At 32.2% G+C, this 22,027-nt stretch overlaps 1 protein-coding gene across 8 annotated transcripts in view; it reads right to left on the bottom strand.

Annotated features, from left to right (window-relative positions):
• The window catches only part of Dmd (dystrophin), a 2,092,376-nt gene that overhangs the window by 1,202,786 nt on the left and 867,563 nt on the right, over positions 1–22,027 (bottom strand). For all 8 annotated transcript variants that reach the window (XM_059250112.1, XM_059250109.1, XM_059250111.1 and 5 more), the window contains one exon: positions 21,619–21,801. In XM_059250112.1, coding sequence (XP_059106095.1) covers positions 21,619–21,801 — 183 coding nt within the window. The remainder of the gene's footprint in view (positions 1–21,618; positions 21,802–22,027) is intronic.

The raw sequence follows: 22,027 nt of genomic DNA, 5'->3' as shown, positions 1-22,027 counted from the left end.
GGAGTCATATGGAAACCTACATACTACTATAGAATGTTTCTACAACACACACACACACACACACACACACACACACACACACACACACACACAAACACACCCCAAGTCTGAGTTACCCTATAATCCCACAAGTTTAAAAATAAGTATCCTAGCACCAGAATTGGGTTAACTCTTTTGTAGTTGATGGTAAATGAGATCCCATAGACCACCCCCAGAAAATACATGCCAATGTTATTGTTCTTCAGGACTGAATGTAACAGTATTTCTGATGACACTACATACTTGAGTCACAGAACATGTAGATACCAAGATGGTATTGACCTGGAAGGCTCATCCCTCCTGTCTAGCTTCCATATTTTTGGAAAGTGCTAGTCATATTACTAGAGGAGAAAAATAATCATTAATCTTACCCAGCTGAGAACCCTGTGAGCTATAATAATGTCTACCCTGGCCAAAAATGCCCAACAGTATGATAGCAGCACAACCATTATTGGAGTAACCAACTACTTTCTGATTCCCGATTGCATTTAAATTCCTTTCCACATGAAAAAAACCTATACCTGGCATTCATATTGAGACTAAGAACCTGTCTGACAGGTCATAGGCCCTAGGAGGAACCTATTAGTACTATTCTGTTTAATTGGAATAGTAATAGATAAACTTCTAATACCTTACTGTTAAATGCATAGATTAATGCATTTCTCAGTCCTTATCAGTAAATCTTCTACTTGCAGTGGATGGTAATTAACAGTGAGACACACAATTGGCCAAGGTCCAGAGAATCAGAAAAGAAAGAAAGCTTAGCTCTAAACAGAACATCTATAAGACATGCTCTCCTCACATTGCTCAGGGATGGTTGTGGAACAGGGGACACAAAGACTGTAAGAGCCAGAATCTTTGAATAAATACAAAGAAACTGTGCCCTCCAAATAGAAACGGGACTGGCACATACAAATTCAAAGCCATTTTGACAGCATAGTCACACTCTATGTAAACTTAAGCCAGACCAAATACTAGCCCAGAGCTGGGATGAGGACATTAAGTCTCATCCTTGTCCCAGGAACTTTGGTCAATTAAAAGCTTTTGGGAGAGGGAGAGTCGATTTTCTTTAAGATGATTTGTTTGTTGTAAGTCAATCATACTCCACTAAAGGCCACAAGTCCAAGAATATATGGGATGAACAAATGGAACTTGATGGATTCAAAAGAGAAAAAAGAAAAAGGAAAAAAAGAGAGGGCACAGATTTATGTGGGTAAGCAAGGTGCATAGATGTGGGAGGAGTTATGCATACATCAAAAGCTATTCTAAAAGAACTAATAAAAATTAAATCAAACCAATAGTCCCATTCAAGGAAAATAATATTTTAAAAGATGAAGAAACATACATCAACTTAGAAGGAATTATGGTATAATGATGATGAATTTATAAGACAGATTTATATTTAGCCAAAATAATTTATATTTTGAAATTTGTGGAATTCAAATGGCAATGATTTTTACAGGTTACAAGTGCAATCCTTTTCGGTATAGATTAAAGCATAGCTGTGATTTAACTAAAGCACTATTCTCCATTAAAGTGCCCTTTTAACAGCTATTTTACATACACTGTGGCTCTTTATTGGTTTTTTGAGAGTTAATCATTGTGTGATGTTGTGAAGCCACAAAAGTATTTATTTGTTATAGTTTTCTACAGTTTGGAGAGCTGCTAGTTTTAGCTAACACCAGTGCATATTTAAAGAGTGAAGTTTCTGGAGGGCTTATGAACAAGAAGTTAATCTTTTATAGCAATTTCAAGGCTAAATTTGTTTTTCATGAATGTATATAGTGCATTTAGTTTTATGTTAACTCATCCCAATCTCTCTTCTCTTCACTCTTATCACCTACTCCTTACAGGATCCTCTTCTCATTCATTATTTTTTGTCTTTTCACACATTTCAATTATATGCTATTGATTATTTGGAATTATTCTGAATGCCTGAAATAGTAATTAATTGCAAGTTAACTTGTATATACATAACTGTATTTATCCAACTATAGAAATAGAAAGAACAGAATAGAAAATTATCTGAAATTTTCTTAAATTATACAGTAATATTTCATCATTCTATGCCAATTAGTTTCAATTGTCCTGTGAATACTCCACTTTGATATGAAATTTCAAAATAAATTCACAATATTACTTTTATAGTACCCTTTTATATAGGAAATATGTTCATAACTCATCTCGATTATTCAAAGTAAATTCGCAATATTACTTTTATAGTACTCTTGTGGATAGGAAATATATCCATTACTTATCTCTTGATTATTTAATATCAAGTGATTGTTCCTACAAGTGGATATGAATGTTTTTGACTGTGCCATCATTTTGGCTTTCAATATCATTATTATAAATATGAATGCAATTAAGATGCTAATAGCTGCAGTGTCAAAATTGGTTACCATTAGCTGTAACTGATTACAGTTACACATATTATTGTAAACATACATTATTTACAAGAAAATACAATTTGAAAATTTAGTTCATCTACTGTACTAAACATTTTAAGTGCTGAAGGGTCACATTTATCAAATAGCTATTTTTGTTTGACAGTGGGAATATAGACAATTCCATCACTACAGAAGACATGGAGATAAGTAGCCTAAAATTCTGATATACTGTCTTCATAAATATGATAAAAAAATTGTTCTGTGAGAGTTTCCTATCCTAATCATTCTGTTACTATCTAGTGTGATGTCTGGTACTCTCTCTAGTCAAAAAAAAACCTTGATGGATGCTCCATATTACTCCACAACAAGAAGTAAAACAAAAATGATTTCCTTTATATATTGTTCATGAGATTAAAATTTAACACGGTATTCACATTTCAGTAAACCAAAACAACACAAAAAAATTCGAGTGGGGAAGAACTGGAAGTAATTAGGAGAGGAGAACCATTATCAGAACATATTGTATGAAAAAAATACTTTGAATAAAATATACATATATAAATTTGGTGAGGAACTTTGATACTACAACTATCAGAAAATAACATCAATTCCAACAACTGCATTGATAATTATCTTTAAAGGGTGATTAAGACTGGTTACTAAGTCCAGTTTGAAGTATAAAATGTATATGTCACTTAATTCATTTTTATATTATATCTAATTGATTTTATTGATCAACAGTAACTTTTGCTTACCTGTCATTAGAGCCTACATGTTCAATTTATCTCTCAACCTAGACCAAGATTGATAAACAAAAGCGCACAGTGTAAATTGTGCCAAATTAATAATCATTGTTTTCTACTCAAAATTTTATGTTATGTGCACATGTTTATACAAATATAAGAATGAAAACATTGCAAAAGTAAAAAAGGTACATCATCTACATGTGCTCTCTGTCTTCTCTCAGCTGAACAGACTTAGCTTGAAATAATCATGGATAATTTCTCAAAGCCAGCAGACTACAAACATCAAAGACCTCAATTTACAAAGTTTTATGTGGGATAACAAAGGTCATAAATTAGAAGACTTGTGAAAGACATGTTAATCTCTAACATTAAAAAAGAAAACAAAATTACAGAGTAGATAATGTTCACATGGGTATGTGGGATGTTTTAGAGCCATCTGACCAAAGTTCTACTTGACTTCAGAATGAGTACATACCTGTTTGATGAATTACTGAACAGAACAGTATCTTCACTACATGGATCGTTTCCAGTATGTGTTTGTGAGAACAAGTATTGCTATATGCATATTTTTACTGGAAATGTTGTAACTTGATAAACCACTTTTCATCAGAAAAATTCCATTTTCATTGTTACCTCTCATTCTATGATCCTTAAACAAAACTCTTTAACTTGAATTTCATTTTTGATAAAAAAAAACATACTCTTTCACTTAAACATGATAAAAATCGAGAATTTCAAGAACTATATAAATACAAAGAGAGATAAAAAGCTGGGTCTGTAGAGGATGCACTAGATCAAATAGAAGCAAGTTCTGATAAAAATTCAATGGCAGCCCATGAAACCAAGTGTAGTGACAGAACATCAGTTTGCTCTATCTTTTAAAGTTTTCAAGACGAGTTGATAGAAGAGAATAGTTATGGCCAAAATAAAATGGAAGTTTTGGGTAGCCTATTACAGAAGAAAGCTATTGTCCAGAATAAAGAATAGAATGAAACTAATAATAGACTGAGAGGCACCATTACTAGATACAAGAGAGTAAGCATATAATGACAAGAAAGAGAAGTTAGAACATATGGAGAGAAATTACACTTAATTATAAGGGACAATTTTCCTGTGCTAAAAACTTATTATTCATTAAAGTTAAGAAATGGACCCTAAGGCTGCAGTTATGACTCAGTGGGTGAAGGTGCTTTTTGTAGGGGCAGAAATGATGTAAATATGGGACTCATATATGAAATTCTCAAAAATATTTAAAAAAGAAATTAAAAGAAAGAAGATAAAAATGTTCTTAATTTCAAGGTGCACTAAGCAATCTCCAGATTTAGGAAAAATTTTATACAATTTAAGGCATAGTTGAAAATAGTACATAATAATTACCTAACATTCTAATCTTCTTTTAAATATTCAAAATAACTTTACATCCCTGCAGTAAATATAAGAAATTACAAAAGAGAACTTTTGGAATGTAGCTAAAAGATAGGTAATGAAATACAAATGAATGTCACTAGACATTTTCTCAAAATCATTCTGTATATTTGCAAACTAATGTTTGTATGGGTATGCACAATATACATACGTTTATATGCACCATATGTGATATGGATCTGTATGTACATTGCCCATTCACACAGAGAAATTTCTCAGCTTCAGGTGATAATTCCCTTGGACTGTTTAAGTCCTTTTCACCTTCTAAGGTTTTGAACAAATTATTCAGTTCTTTATTTTTTACCCCAACAATAGTTTGTAGATGAGAAATGTCTCCAAATAATCTTTGAAAGTCATTAAGAGTCTGTAGTCGATCTCTCCTAATTTGCACCTTTTGGGGTCTAATTTTTTGTAGTTCTATTTTATATCCTAAATAATTAATAGAATCTCCTCTTTGTATCTTTTCAGGAGCAATTTGTAATCTCCAGCAAGGCAAAATTTTCTTTACTTCTTCAAACATTCTTTCTAAAGTATCTGCATTTTAGTCAGCTAGTAAAATATCATCCATATAATGATAAATTATAGATTTAGGAAATTTTTTATGTATCACTTCCAATGGCACAGAGTTGGGCTATTCAACATTCCCTGTGGGAGGACTCTCCAATGAAATCTTTTAACTGGTTGAGAATTATTTTAAGTAGGCACTGTGAAGGCAAATCTTTCTCTGTTGTTTTCTTGTAAGGGTATTGAAAAGAAACAGTATTTTAAATCAATAACTATGAGAGGCCATCCTTTTGGTAACAGAGTAGGCAAAGGAATTCCAGATTGTAGAGAGCCCATTGGCTGAATTACTTTGTTAATTGCTCTAAGGTCTGGTACCATTCTCCATTTACCAGATTTCTTTTTAATAACAAATACAGGAGAATTCCAAGGGCTGGTTGATTTCTCAATATGCTAAGCATTTAACTGTTCTTCTACAAGCTCTTCTAAAGCCTGGAGTTTCTCTGTTGTTAAAAGCCAATCCTGAACACATACAGGCTTGTCTGTTAACCATTTTAACATTAGATTCAGAGGTTTTGTTTAAAAAAAAAGAAAAGGAAAAAGAGAATATAGATATGAGATAGATCATTGAGTCTATTCTGAGAAAAAAGAAAAAGAAGTAATAGGATAAATGGGTAGATCACTGAATCTACACTAAAAAGAAAAAGGGGAAGATATAAAAATAACAAAAGGTAGATTACTGAATCTATTATGAAAAGAAAAAATACTTTAAAAAAGGAACTACTTGTTTTAAATAGGATAAGTAATGAAATTTTTGTCTGAGTTTATCAAATGTTACTGGACTGGACATTGTTATATATATATATATATATATATATATATATATATATATATATATATATATAATGGAGTTTTTTTGACTGAATCTGTCAAATGTTAATGGATTAGACATTGTTAATATAATTTTTGACTGTATATATTGTATATACTTATTAGATAGTTTTTCTTGTATTAGTTATAAGCTTTTTTAAATTTTAGACAAAAAGAGAGGAAATGTAGTGGTATTGTGTTCTCCAAAATATTGTGTACCCTAATAAACTTATCTGGGGTCAGAGAACAGAAAAGCCACTAGATACTTAGGATAGGCAGTGGTAGCACACATCTTTAATCCTAGCATTCCAGAGGCAGAAATCCATCCTTTCAAGGATACAGCCAAGCATGGTGACACACGCCTTTAATCCCAGAAAGCGAGCCTTTAATCCCAGGGAGAGGTGGTAGAAGGCAGAAAGGTATATAAGGCGTAAGGACCAGAAACTAGAAGCATTTGGCTGGTTAAACTTTTAGGTGTTCAGCAGCACAGTTCAGCTGAGAGCCATTCGGATATGAGGACACAGAGGCTTCCAGTCTGAGGAAACAAGATCAGCTGAGAAGTTGGCCAGGTGAGGTTAGCTGGGACTTGTTCTGTCTCTCTGATCTTCCAGTGTTCACCCCAATACTTGGCTCCTTGTTTGTTTTATTAATAAAGAATCTTTAAGATTCCTGCTACAGAGAAACTTAAGTAAGTGAGCGGCAGTAGTTTGTGCCTCATGCTGGTAATTTATGAGTATGAAATTATTTGCAAAAAAAACCTACAAAAAAGAAAATGAATTGTCCAGAAATATAGATGAATCAAATGATCATAAGACATTCCCTTTCTTTTCTTTTTTCTTTTTTTCTTTTTTTTTTTCTTTTTTTTTGGTTTTTCAAGACAGAGTTTCTCTGTGTAGCTTTGCGCCTTCCCTGGAACTCACTCTGTAGCCCAGGTTGGCCTCGAACTCACAGAGATCCACCTGCCTCCGCCTCCCAAGTGCTGGGATTAAAGGCATGTGCCACCACCGCCCGGCAAGACATTCTCTTTCATATTAACTTATTCTACTCTTTCCTGTCCTTTCTTCCTCTCTTTGTATTGTCCCATGCCAAAGAATTCCTAATGACCATGTGATGTGCCTCACTCTTTTTTCCTCTCACTTTCTATTATTTCATGTTTTGGCCACTTACTAACTTTCACTACTTACTCCACTGGAGCCAGGAAAATGTGATTATTAAATTTATTATAACTGTCTCTATATTCAGAGAAAAAAAAGACATATTTAAAAACTTGCAATGTCCTATAACAAGAAACGGGAACGAGTTCCCAGACACAGTTTAGGGAGTCCAGAGGTGTCCTTCGCATTTTTGGATTTGGGACTGCTGTCAGAAATTCTCTCAAAATAAGGTAAGTCATAAGCATAGACTTGTTATTTTTCAAAATAAAAATGCTGCTGTGCATAGTGAACCTATCATATTTGATAATATTTTCCCACAAGTATACTTTATCAGTGTATCAGGTCATCAAATATCTTTTTGTTTGTTTGTTTGTTTTTTTGTTTGTTTGTTTGTTTTTCGAGACAGGGTTTCTTTGTGTAGCTTTGCGCCTTTCCTGGAACTCGCTTTGGAGACCAGGCTGGCCTCGAACTCACAGAGATCCGCCTGCCTCTGCCTCCCGAGTGCTGGGATTAAAGGCGTGCGCCACCACCGCCCGGCTAAATATCTTTAAAGTTGTTGAAGAAAATAATTTTTTTCGCTTACAACAATTATACTCAATTCTTTCTTAGAGTTTTTGGTGCTTAATGACGTCTTGGGCTTAATGTACTCCACATTAAAAACCTGAGTTTTTTATGTGTTTCACTTGAGCTATATTGTCCTGTCAGTGTTCCAGGAAAGAATTATCACTGAAGTTTTATAATATAAAAATGTAAGCGAGGATTACAATTTAAGTATCTACTGATTTGCAAGAGAATTTACAAGATTTAATTCTAAGAAATCTTATTTATATGATCCACTTTGGATTACATATATTAAAACAGTAATTACTTGAGGTATTAGGTATATACTTTGCTTCCAAATTCTATTTGAAAATTCAGTGCAATATATTGTTTATCCATAAACCAAGTTATTTTTACTCCTCAAAGGTTCCCAGAATACTGATTTACTGTGCTTACATTTTGTATCTGCACAAATTACTTTTTTTGAAAGAACACTGAGTAAAATGATGAATGTTTTGACTTTTTGTACTCTACAAAAGAGCTATGTTAAGTATTTGTCATTACGTGTATTTGCAAAGGAATTTATGAATATTAACATAAAGGCATTATATTTGCCCAGTTTTTAAACTCATATTTTTTTAATTTGGATAAAGCATAGAAAAATAAATCACACTTGTCTGAAGTTAAATTAACTTAGTTTTTGTGTTTTCTTGCATGTAATGCTATTGCGAGTTCACTATATCATTGAAAAAAACAACTTCATTTATATCCAAAGAATGGAATTTATAAATAAGAAATTACTGTGTTGCTACATTGATTCTTTGTAGTTATTTTGAAAATATGTTATGAATATGTTGTGATACTCTAATTATACTCTCTTTGCATATTGTTTGTCTTATATCTGTTCCTTATATGAGATAAAGAAAAATTCCAATTTCATTGTGGTGAATTACTCTTGTGTGGTGAGTACTGCCCAAATTTTCATAAAAACGAGATGTAATATTGGGTTTCTGCTTTCCCTTCCTCATTCAATTTGTAGCATAAAACCTTGTTGGAATAGTTTACTTTCATCTGACTTCATTTCTCCATATTGATCATGTGCTAACATAGTACGCTATGGGCCAATAAAAACCTTAAAAAAATTCAGAGAGCTACACAATGTTTCCATCCTTTACTTGTTATAGAAAATAGCACTATAAAAACAATAGTGATAAAATGAAAGAAAACATCTCTATATGATTAACTTTAACATCTCTAAAACTATAGGAAGCCTTAAGTCCAAATAAACACATTTCATACTAATGTACTTCTGTGAAAAGCTCCAATGTTGTGTGTCTGTATTCTTTATTGACTACTGAAATCTTCCAATCATGGTACAATAGCACTTGAGCATCACTGACAAAAGAAGATAGAATAAGTAACTTAAAACTATAAAGAATTTGACAGATGTCAGAACAATGCCATTCATTCATTTATTTTACATCAAACTTGCTATGGGTATGACTTAATATTGAGCAAACAGTAGTTAAGAAGAGAAACAAGGCCTTTGTTCCTAGGGAGAATATACTACTTTTATTCTGAAAATGGATGTTGAATTAAACCAACCTAGAGTGGGAGAAAAAGAAAAGAGACACCATGATAAATGAAGACCCCATGGGAATAGGAAGAAGCAGAGTGCTAGAGAGGTCCCCAGAAATCCACAAAGATACCTCCACTATAGACTACTGGCAATGGTCGAGAGAAAGCCCGTACTGACCTACTCTGGTGAGTGGATGGCCGAATCCTAACTGTCATGATAGAACTGCCATCCAGTGACTGATGGAAGCAGATGCAGAGATCCACAAAGAAACCCCAGATGGAGCTCTAGGAGTCCAATCGGCGAGAGAGAGGAGGGATTTTACAAGCAAGAGATATTGAGACCATGATTGGAAAAAGCATAGGGACAAATAGCCAAACGAATGGAAATATATGAACTGTGAAACAATAGCTGAGGAGCCCCCATGGAACTGGACCAGGCCCTCTGGATTAGTGAAACATTTGATGAGCCTGAACTGATTATGAGGCCCCCAGGCAGTGAGACCGGGACATGTCCTTAGTACAAGAGCTGGCTTTTTGGAACCTAGGGCCTATGCTGAGACACTTTGCTCAGCCTTGGTGAAAGGAGGAGGGGAATGGACCTGCCTCAACCTAATCTACCAGGCTGAGCTGAATCCCCAGGGGAGACCTTGCCTTGGAGGAGGTAGGAATGGGGGTTGGATTGGCGGAGAAGACTGGGGGGTGGGAGGAGGGAGGACAGGGGAATCTGTGGCTGATACATAAAATAAATTAATTATAAAATAAAAATATTTATTAAAAAAAGAAGAAAAGAAAGGTAAAAAATAAGTTATCATTGTACCAATAAGTTATCTCTCAATCATCATCAGAAAGGTTCTGTTTGCAGTCACTAATGATCAGCACAGAGACAAACAACTGGTGATATGCAGAAAATAAGAGACTACAGAATACTCAGTACTAAAGAGAACTGTACTATATGCTCTTCTTCCCCAGTTCCAGTAATTATTGTGGAAGATGGACATAAAATGTGTAAGAACACCAGATGGTGGGTGACCACAAAGAATCAGTGTTTTCTGGACATAGCAGGACAGCTACACATATGAATTCACAGTGGTCCCAGCATACAGCTGTTGGACACAAAATGCCATCCTTAGCTGAAGAGCTACTGGCAGTTCTTAGCTTCTGGAAGAAGAAGGATCAGTTTTCTCTAATAGCATAGCTCTTATATAAGTCGACCATACTCTAGGCGAAGGCTGCATATACATGAATACTTGGACAGCACAAATTGGCCATGATTGAAAACAAAACAAACACACAAACAAAAACTGAGCAAAATAATAACAAAAAAAACCAGAAAAATTGTTTACCAAAACAAAGTTTGGTGGAAATCAGACTTGACTGAGGAAGAGTTGAGGAAAGGAGTATGACTGTGATTAAAACATGCACAAATTCTTAACAAATAAATCAAAATATATTAACAAAAGAAAAGAGGGTGGAATTTAGTGTGGTACCATGCACCTACTACCCCAGCATTCCAGAGGCAGTACCAAAAGGATTGCCCACAGTTTAAGGATACCCTGGTCTATACAGCAAGTTTCTAGCCATCTAGACTTACACAGCAAGACCCAGTCTCATACAAAGGAACAAGCAAAACCCAGAGAGTGTTGGAATGAAAAGAACTCTATTCGCACAGGAGTAATCCCAAGAATTGACAACTAGGCTATATGAAATTAAAAGTCTTCTGGGCAGCAAGAGAAACAATAAATGAATGGAAAAACAAATGAAAGAATGAGAGAAAATCTGCCAACTAAAGTTGGAATATGACCTATCTATACCACTCCTGGAAATATACTCAAAGGAGTTTGACTTCTCTCACAAAGACACTTGCACAACTTTGTTTGTTGTGGCACTAGACAATGGCAAAGAAGTAAAATATATTATATTCCCACAAAAGATGAATTAAAAATATGGTCTACATATGTAATGATGTTATTCTGCCATACAAATATAAAAACATAAAAGCTGTAGAAAATGATGGAAGTGATAAATGGGAAATTATCTTGTTAAGCATCTCTCTCTCTCTCTCTCTCTCTCTCTCTCTCTCTCTCTCTCTCGTGTGTGTGTGAGAGAGAGACAGAGACAGAGACAGAGAGGAGAGATGAAATTAGAAAAAGTATCATGGCGGTAAAAACAGATCTTACGTAGAAGAAAAAGGATAATGGAATAAAAATACCATGAAGCATTTAGTAGCTACTGCAGAGTGGGGAAGAACAGCAACATGAAAACGGCACCTACTGAGGGGAGTGAGGAATATAAAATGAAAAATAAATACATAGAAAAAAATAATGAAACCCATTTGTCTGTGCCTTACGTAACAAAACTAATTTCCCATTTTAAAGAACGGGAAAGACTAACAGTGTATCTGATAATCCCCACATTTCATGTATGTGTGTGATTGTTTAGATTCTAGTTATTTAGTGATCTAGTTATTTTGAATGATCTATGATGCAGAAAATAATTCTAAACATAGGTGAGTAATTGAGGCTTTACAATGGAAACAGTCTATTAGTTAAAAAAGAGTATTATGAAAACTTATTTTCATGACTATCTTGGCAGCTTATCTTAAATTTTATTCTAGAATTAAGTATTGATGTATTACTATACAACATTTAATAATGGCATTGTATTTTCAATTTATTTGAATAAATTATACTTATAAAGATACAAATATTGGGTTTTCATATAACTCATGCTCTTGTATTAAAAATTACCTGCATTGTTATAGTTACCATGTTTTATGATTGTTTTTATTCTAAGAATTTTAAAAGTTATTTATGATTATTGCACATGACATTACATTTAAGAATTCAATCAGCTTAGATTCTCATTTAATTGTCTTTTAAATATCTGTCTGTTACTGAATGGGTATGGTCCTCATCACAAAAGATCAAAAAAATAAAACAGTATTTTCTACAAAATCGTGATATAATGGTCTATCTATGAACAAGTGCATTTGGGTTACTACTAAAAAAATCTTATAACCATTTTATGTTAAGAGTCATTGGCTCATATAGGAACAGAAGAATTTTGAGATAATTTAGCAAACTTGAAACTATTATAATCCTGTTTTGATAGTAAAAGTGAAAGTAGGAAATGTTATGTACACACTTGGATACATTTTACTCATCTCTTCTCAGAATAAATTGCATACAATGAAAATCTTAAGTAATCATTGAAGAATCAGAATGACTCCCAGATGGTATGAGCAATTTAATTATATTTAACCATTTGTTTCAGGCATGCTAAGAAGAATATTTCCAACCCTGTCACAAAAGCCATTTGAGCACCCTCCCAGCTGCTGTTCCATATTTACAAAGGAAATTTAGATTGGAGAAAATTACACTTTTTATTGTTGTTTTGCAAATGGAGGTCAAATTGCTGAGCATAAATTCTTGTTCTTTTTTCCATCTTCATTGTGTGAATTAGATTTATCAAATATCACGTCTTTTGTATGATTGCTGTGGATGGGCCAGTGCTATTTTATGTTTTGTGTTGTCTAGCATATAACAGACACTGGACAAATGTTTGCTAATGAAAAGAAATATCAAACCAGTGTATTCAAAATAAAGGCTGGGATTATTTGTAGCCATCTAATAAGTGTATGCAATTCCAATATCAGAGCATCTTCAACTTTTTTGAAAGTATCTCTTTAAAACATAGCATAAAATTGAAACATAAAAGATAAAGTTACCACTAATATGTAAAGCAAGAAAAATCATTTGATAATTTGTAATTAAAACTGTGTCTTCTTCAAGTTAGAATCCTTGCTCTTAAATTTCTTGGAACTCAGGTAAATTACTGAAACTTATAGTCATTTTCAGAATGCAGTTGTTGTAGATATGTATTAGAAAGATATATCAATAGGCCTCATATTACCAAATGACTGACATTTTAGGCAATAACAGATAATTACAATCATTTCTATTTTACTAAAGAAACAACATTTTACTTAATAATCTTTTTTTGTAAAAAAAATTAGCTTCCATTTAGGTCTATGACATGAAATAAATATTGTGGCTTATAGTATTCTAATTTCAGTGATAATCAGATTGAGATGTTATCAAGGTGAATTGTATTTTCTCTTTTCCAAAAAATATACTAAAATTATAAATATATAATTGTATCAGACTTAATTTTTATTGACATGTAATAGTTCTAGAAAAATGTATGTTTCACACTTTTAATCATTATTTCATCACAATATATTCATTTTTACTTGATAACACAAACTGACAATCTATTATTATAAGAAAGGTAACAATATTTTTACTAATGTTTATATATGTTTCACAAAATAGTATGACAACTGCAGTTTATTGACAAAACATTAATTCTTGGCATTAGCATATATAAAATTATAAAACTAACTTAGCCATAGTCTACTACAAAATAACTTTGTATAGTTTGACACATTTATTATAATAATTTGTTTATTGTGTTATTGAAAGCCAGCCATTTATAAATCCTATGTGTACAAAATAACAAGTTTCTTTTAACTTGCAAGATTATTTGATTATAATTACATCCAAGTTCATACATAGTAACATATTTGGGCTAGAGAGAGTCAGGAAGCCAAAAGCCCTATGCTAATATAACTACTTAGAACTCCTAGTTAATTCAGTTAATATTCTCATGATTCAGTTAATTGCTTGAATTAACCATTTTATCTATAAAGTTTGTGTATATATATATATTATTCACAGATTTTATACTCCACATATGTCATATCACCTTGCAAAATTATTAACATATACTGTGAATCTATAACATTTTGATCCCTACAAAATCTTATTATGGGATTTTATTAATAAGCTCATAAATTTTATATATATATATATATATATATATATATATATATATATGTATTGTGTATCTATTCATTTTTTCTAGAACATAGAACTGCAGAACTATTCTGTATTATTGGATCTATCTTCATTTGTAGAGAAATAATTATCAAAAAAGGCTACATATTGTTAGTCCACGTTGTAGAAAAAATAAATAGTGAAAACATTTGTGAAGTATGAATATGGAGGTAAGAGCTGTATAGTGTGGTGGTGATGGATGAGCAGGAGAGAAAGGGAGACAGAGAGATTGAGATTGGTTGAGAACATTTCTGAATAAGAGAGAAATGGAAGCAACCACACAAATAAATGGGGGAAGTGTTTTAGGCACAGAGAACATGTAATGTCAGATACATTGAAGTTACAGAGATAACTTTAGCCAGAGAAGAATAAAGCAATATAATGATAATGTTAGAGAGTTAAGCAGTGACCTAGCCAGGTATTATTAGCCTTTGTAATTTATGGAAGCACTTCGAATTTCACTTTAAAATAAGTGAGAACCAATGGAAAGGTTTTGATTTGACATATATGACATATATTTTCAAATGATGACCCTGTTTATATTGATAACAGGTAAAGAAAAGTGGGTATAGATTTTTACTTGAAAATTCAATTGAGTTGATAAGGCAGCTCGTGGAAGAATAATGGGCTTGATTTTTAAAATGTGGTGATTCTGGCTTATAGCTAGTTATAAAATCATGAAAACATCAAGACATATATAATAAAGATTAAAAGCAGAAAATATCCAAGGACTGATCACAGAAGTATTTCACCCTTAAAGGACAAAGGGAGGTATCTATGATCAATAGTGATTAAAAAGAAACAGACGGGCAATAGACTAGGTCAACTCCAATCAATAACCTTTCAGGCAAGTCATATGGCACCAGTACACAGAATGTTAATTTCCTTATGTTTGATGTATTTATAAATGAGTTAATTGTATGTAAAATGTAGTTCTTTGCAGCCTTTTCTGTTTATCTTATTTGTTATATTTTTCTCTGCTACCTAAACATTCCACCTCTGGTTACTTTGTTGTTTAAAACAAAACTTCCATGTCTATTCAATGAGATTCTTATGATAGTTAATTCACTTCTCATTGAAAAGAAGTTTATTTCAGTATTAGTCCTTTGTGTGTTTTTATATGAGTATTTTTTTGCAGGCGCATATATGCATGCAGGTGTGTGCACACATGTTCTTGTAGAGGCGAGAGGCTAACCACTGATGTTCTTCCTCAAATGGCATGATTCTAGTTTTTTAAAATTGTCTTTTTTACTAACTAGGATATTCAGGCTGGTCATGGAGCCTGAGAGATCCAGTTGCCTTTTGTAGGATCATAAATTCATGTCACAACATCTGGATTTTTCTCTTGGTTCTGAGGATCAACCTCAGTTCCTCATGCTTGTGCAACAAACACCTTATACTGAGCTATATATCCACCCTTCAAAGTTTTACTTCAAAGAATTTCCTTAAATGTTAAATTTAATGTTCATAAGTATTTTATTTGTATGTTACTATTTCACCAATTTCTGGTTTATACCAAAGCTCTAAATCGGCTGGGATTTTTCTTTTTATTAATTCCTAAATCTGTATGTCTTTTCAAAACCACCTAAAACATGTATATGTTTTAGAATTGATTAATTTTACCATAATGGACTTTTAAGTATATTTATTATTTTACATGCTTTAGGTTTGCTCAGTTTCTCAGTTGGAGTACTAGAACTCTTAATGATTTTAGGAAATTCTAAACAATTGCCATCTCAGATATTGCTTTTCTTTCTATGTGAGTAGTATTTCTCTATTCTTCGTTGTATTATGAAGGCAGTTCCTAAGATGGTAAACTTAGGCATAAACTTAGGTTTTATTTCCATCTCTACAATGTATCTTGTACAAAGCCATGTATGATTCTTGTCTTTAACTGTCCCAAAATGTTTTCATAGCCATTAGGTTTAGTATCACAGATGATTGATTATTTATTTATGCTTCTCTTTGGGAAAATGGGTTTCATCTGAGCTCGTATTTATCCAGAATTCCCATGCTTTGCAAAATAAGGGGTGAGAAAATCAGTCATTATACTGTGCTCTTAGAAATGCATTCTAGCTTCACATATATCTCTTTCCTTAACATCCACTGAAGTATCAAGCTACATAAATAGAGGCAAAAGCAAAAAGTATTATAGAAAATGCCACAACCATTACCATCATCAAAATCTAGTAAAAATAGACTTATACAATCTTAACATATGTAATTTCTCTCTTAACCTTTGTGATACGTTAATTATGGTATTTAAGCTGAGAGGATGAAAATTCTATAAACAACTAATTCCTGGGTCAATAATTTCCTTGGCAACTACTATTAGTCTTTTATATTCACAACTTCATTTACTTAAGACAATTCTGTGTCTAAGTAAGAACACTTTATTTTCCAAGGATGTTGCATTGGCAGCTGATAGCCTTTGTTTTTACTTCAATGCGAATACAAAAATATATGTGATAATTATGCAAAGAAAATGTTTTCCCTTTTTATTCTCAATAGTAACTTTTTTCACTATGTAGTAGAAGACAGAATATAAAAATTGTGCTTTGTGAATAAATATGAAATCTAGGGTCAGTCATTATTTTACAAAAGTTATTTGAAAATGACTCTGTAACTTATTTTCTTATATATTTCTGTTTAACTTTAAGAACATCACAACCAACAGATGCATAAAGGTAACTTGATGCTTTCCCCACAACATTTTTTAAGGAACAATAGTTGTTGTTATCAAACATGAATCCTACCGACAATCTCAAATGGCATTTTCACTTTCTACTGCACCTGATCAAATGTGACGGACTATTGAATCTATCCGTCTAATAAAAATTAAGGCACTCTAATGTTAGATATTCTGAGAATTATAAAATAAGGACACTTTGCTTAATTCTGTGTTTCCTCAAAATATTTGAATATATATCTTTAATCCTTCCACATTTAGAAAGCATTGATTCATTTGATGTCTTCTGTCTTTTAGGTATGATTTTGGATAATTTCAGTAGCAATTGAAACAATATTGAGGATGTCAAAATAATCAAACTAGGTGCTTGAAAAAAATAGAAAATACTATTCAAAAAATTTTAATTCATAGGTTAGTAGAAAAATATCCACAGTATAAATGAATTTCATTTTTCAATGTTACTTAAGGAATAATGTCACATTATGTTTTCTCTGGCATTTAGGGTGAGTAATGTAAAACATTAATTTCCACCATCTTTTTACGAACATATGTTTTGGAAATACATACTGTCAATCTTGTAAAAATGTCTTCTGAATACTCTCATATAATAAAGCTTTCTTGTATGATATATTTTTGTAACCCAGTTCATATTCACTCTTTACAATCATAGTGTTAGTTTCCAGTTTCAATAGTATCCCCACTTCCAGAGCACTGGTCATAAAAGTGTTCTTTGATCAGCAGTCTCCATATCCCATTTTGGATTTATAAAGTATTTTTAAAGCCAACACTATTAACAGAAAATGTGCAGATTATATGTCAAAGTCTTAGTATTCACTGTTTCTAAATGAAAAGGTAACTAAATAAGTAGGCATGTATGCACATTTATAGATTTAATAGAGTTCACCAAAAAAAAACCTTCTTAGATTCTGGAATGGAAATGAAATGAAATCACTGTACTTCAATATAGAAGAGAGTCATTTAAGTGAGTATAGCAGCACAATAGCAGAAATGGAGATAAAGCCTCCATAACTGATGATAAACAGTAGAGCTCATAGGATTTTGCTGTAAGTGTGATAGACACTAGGGTCTTAGCATCAATGTTATCTTATAAGGAATACATTAGCTTTACAACAAAGAATATAGTGCTGTTGGGAAGACACTGAAAGCAGGGATTGGAGGTTGTTGAAATAAACCAGGTGAGAGATGATGAGTTTTAAATTAGAATTTCTGTAATGCAGATAGCAATGAATGATCTGATGAAAGGTAATGGTAAATTTAAAGTGGCTTTAAAATTAACATTATGTAATGAGATAAAAAGAAGAATCATGGAATCATGGTGTCTAAATTTTAGACTTAAATGAATGATGGTGTGATCTCCTAACATCTGGTGAGTTTTGTGGGCACCAGTTAATGTAGATGGTAATCTGGGAGACAATTATTCTACATGATGCTATACTGTGTTTGAGATACCTCCAAGGCATGAAAGATAAGAAACTAAATTTGATGTTTGGGGATTTAAATATTTTAATAATGGTATCATATACCTGAAATTTGATATCAAGATTCCCATGGAAACTACAGTTGTATTGGAAAAGAGAATTTTCTTTTTTAAATTGTTCTTCTTCAACTAAATAGCTGTTTGTATGTTTCTTTTATTGGACAGGCCATGCAATGCGTTCTACTTGTATATTTATTCTAAAGGTGCACTACACTTTTTTATCTAAAACATGAATGGTAATAATTCATAAGAGCACATGGATACAACATATATGACACAATGTAAATGTCTCATATTTTTATTATTTCATGTAGGATTTATTAAAATAGCTTCTACATTCACACAATACTCTTTCTTTCCAGCATTTATCAGAATTTTAGTATCAAAAATATTTTGTTGTTCTTATTTTAATAGGGAAGATAAATTAACAACATTGAATATCTTATTCTACTTTGGGTTCATTTTTTTATTCACAAAAGAATTGTGTTTCTAATTCCTTTATTTAAAAGTTAATACATAATTTTTTTTCTATATATAACACTAGTTGCACCTCTGAATGTCTTGCCTCTAGCATTTTGAAGCTCATCTAACGTCTATTGTAGTCAATATCTATTGTTGATGAAAAGTCTTCTGTGAGTATTGTTAGTCTTTCTACTGTGGTACATTCTTGGTCATTTAATATTATAGTTTTATTCAAGACTAGATAGATATGGAATCACTGTTATTTTTCTGCAGTAGTAGATTTTTATTCAATGTGAAAAGTCATGTAAACTGAAATCAATTCAAAAGTATAAAATGCCACTTAATTATATAAAATATTGTCTTTTCCTCATCTTCTCCAATTTTACACTCTGGAACCCTTCTGATGCATACCACAGAATACTTTTTATTCTAGTTTCCATGTCTTCTAGAATTTTCAGCAAAAAAAGTTTCCTTGTATATTCTAATTTGTAAATATATTTTTACTAAAATTGATACATAGTTTTCTGCTATGGAGCTTTTAAAGCCTTTAAATTTTTTACATTACTCTTTATCTTCATGAAGGTGACAAAAATTCAATAAAAACTTTATCAGAAAATTTGTGTAGACTCATACCCTTCATTGATTGAGTCAAAGGATTAGTCTGAAATTTCTGCTAATACTGTTTGCCACCATATAAAATTACTGGTCCATAGATTTTATCTAACTTGCAATGTGTATTGATCACAATAGATTAGATAAGGTTATTGTTCTCATCTTAAAAAAAAACAACAACCCATAATTAGCCTAACTATCTTAAATGGCTCAAAAGGTACTGTTCCAAAATGTGTGTATATGTGTGTGTGTGTATAATGGTATATGTACCATTTAAAACTTATAAACAGAAGTGGAGAAAATGGATTATATAAGCTAATTCCATAAGATAAGAATTGTTTTATAAATGTTCTATTAAATAAAAGCAAAATTATTCTACGAGGACATATGTAGGTAGTTCCAAAGGGAAAAAAAAATACTTGCTTTGCAAGAATGATGACTGGGATTTGAGTTCAAGCACCAGGACCATACATATTATATTATATATTATTGTATATTATTATTATTAAAAATTATTAATTATTATTATTATTAAAGGCACGGTTGTATATGCTTGGACTCTAAGTACTGAGAAGATAAGCAGATGGATTCTTGGGTTCCCTGGTAGACCAATAAGCCTAGTCAACTTGTTGAATTCCAGGCCAATTAGAAGACCAGTCTCCTCCTACAAATAATTGGAATCTGAAGAACAGCTTGCTGGAACCTGAAAATCAACACCTGAAACTGTCTTCTTACTTTGAATTCCACCTGCACCCCCACACATATACATTTAACCACACCTGAATTTACACCCACATGCACATGAACATTCACACTTCTACATACACAGAAATTATCCTACCATAATTTATATGTTGCCTGCTTTTTCAAGTATTAGTGATTTATGCAATATCATGCTTATAATATTGAATATGAAAGCTCAAAGACTTCAATGTTCAGTCAGCTAAACATAAAATAAAATGGTTCCAGTATTTCTATTTTTTGTTTTTAATTTTTATTTTTTGAAGCAGATTGGCTGACTTCCTGGTTCTGCTACCTCGACCTCATAACTGCAATGATTACAGGCATACATCATCATGGCTGGCTATTATTTCTTAAAACATTATTTTTCAAATTATTTACAATAGTTAGCTGCAATTAAAGTTGAGATTATTGAATTTCATAAAAACTGTATACTTATGAATTTTCTTTAAAATATAAAAGAAAGTCACAATAATATGCCATGTATTGTCCCATACACACTCATAAAATAGTTACTTTAATTATTTTAGGCATGTTACATATACACTGTAATAATTGGAATTAATAATATCACAGAAGAAATCTCATTTCTTAATTGAATCCCATGCAGTTTTTAGTTACACAATGCAAAATGGTCATTTTTCTCAGACATTTATATCCTTGGTTTGCGATGCATACTTTTCTGGAAATGCAGATGATGGTCATTCTTCTTTACCTTCTAAGAACTTGAGTAAGGAACAAAAGTGTATTTGTCAAAAAGTCTCTGTTGTTTCTACCCTATTACAAATAATCAAGAATGATTATACAATTCTGAATTGCCTTTTCAAAGAGTGTATCAGAAACATATTCCATCCTGTTGTTTGAAAGGACTCTCCTTTCCTTTTGGTTTCTAATACTTTAGTGATGACATTTGTATTTGATCTTCCATCAAATATCAACTTATCATGAGCCATCCAGTTCGTCTAAGGAGCACTGTGACCCACTAAGTGCCTAATCCAAGAGTAAAGTAAACTTCTTTAAGTCAATGAGAGGATCTTATGTAGGTCAAGATAACATATTTCATAAAATATTTATTATTCACCATGTATACAGTAAGAAAGTAAAATCAGCATGGGATGATCTCAGGAAAGCAATGCGTATTTCTGAATTAGACAGTGAAGTAAATAAATGTATGAGAAATTGACAAATTCACATTGCCAATGTTATGAAAAATGATGTAGCAAATGAAATTAAGATGTAGATATTTTCTTTTTCATTTTGAATAAGGGGCCTTTTCCTATCACTTGTCCTTTTGTCTTTAATCATGAATATTAAGCTTTTGAATTACAGAAGCCCAAAGTGAGGGGAACGCCTCACTTTTAGAATGCACCATAAAAGTTTGTTACTAAGCCCAGATTTTTTGGTGTTGTTAGTAGGCTTCTGTTAATAGAGTATTAGTTGCAAACACATACGTGGGTTTGCCAGTAACAACTCACAATTTGTGCAAAGTTGAGTCTTCGAAACTGAGCAAAATTGCTCTCAATTTCCCGCCAACGCTTGCTGAGCTCGATTTGAGTTGGCTCCACTGCCATTGCGGCCCCATTCTCAGACAAGGCCTCAGCTTGCCTGCGCACTGCATTCAGCTCCTCTTTCTTCTTCTGCAATTCACCATCAATTTCCTATTGAGCAAAATCAATACAGGGCCCAGGGCAGTTAGCTAACCACAGCAACCGACCTACAAGCAGCAAATACTTCTCTCAGAAATTTCATAGGCTGTTGTTCCTTTTTTAATTGTCATAGTTTATAAATAATGGAAGGTGTCACTCTCATCCTCACCCAGTAGGCCAAATATAATTTTAGGTATCATTTGAATGCTCAATTTATGATATTCTAATTAAATTATTA

This window comes from Peromyscus eremicus, chromosome X (assembly GCF_949786415.1).
Source record: "Peromyscus eremicus chromosome X, PerEre_H2_v1, whole genome shotgun sequence".
Lineage (NCBI taxonomy): Eukaryota > Metazoa > Chordata > Mammalia > Rodentia > Cricetidae > Peromyscus > Peromyscus eremicus.
This window is presented reverse-complemented; position numbering and strand designations above follow the sequence as displayed.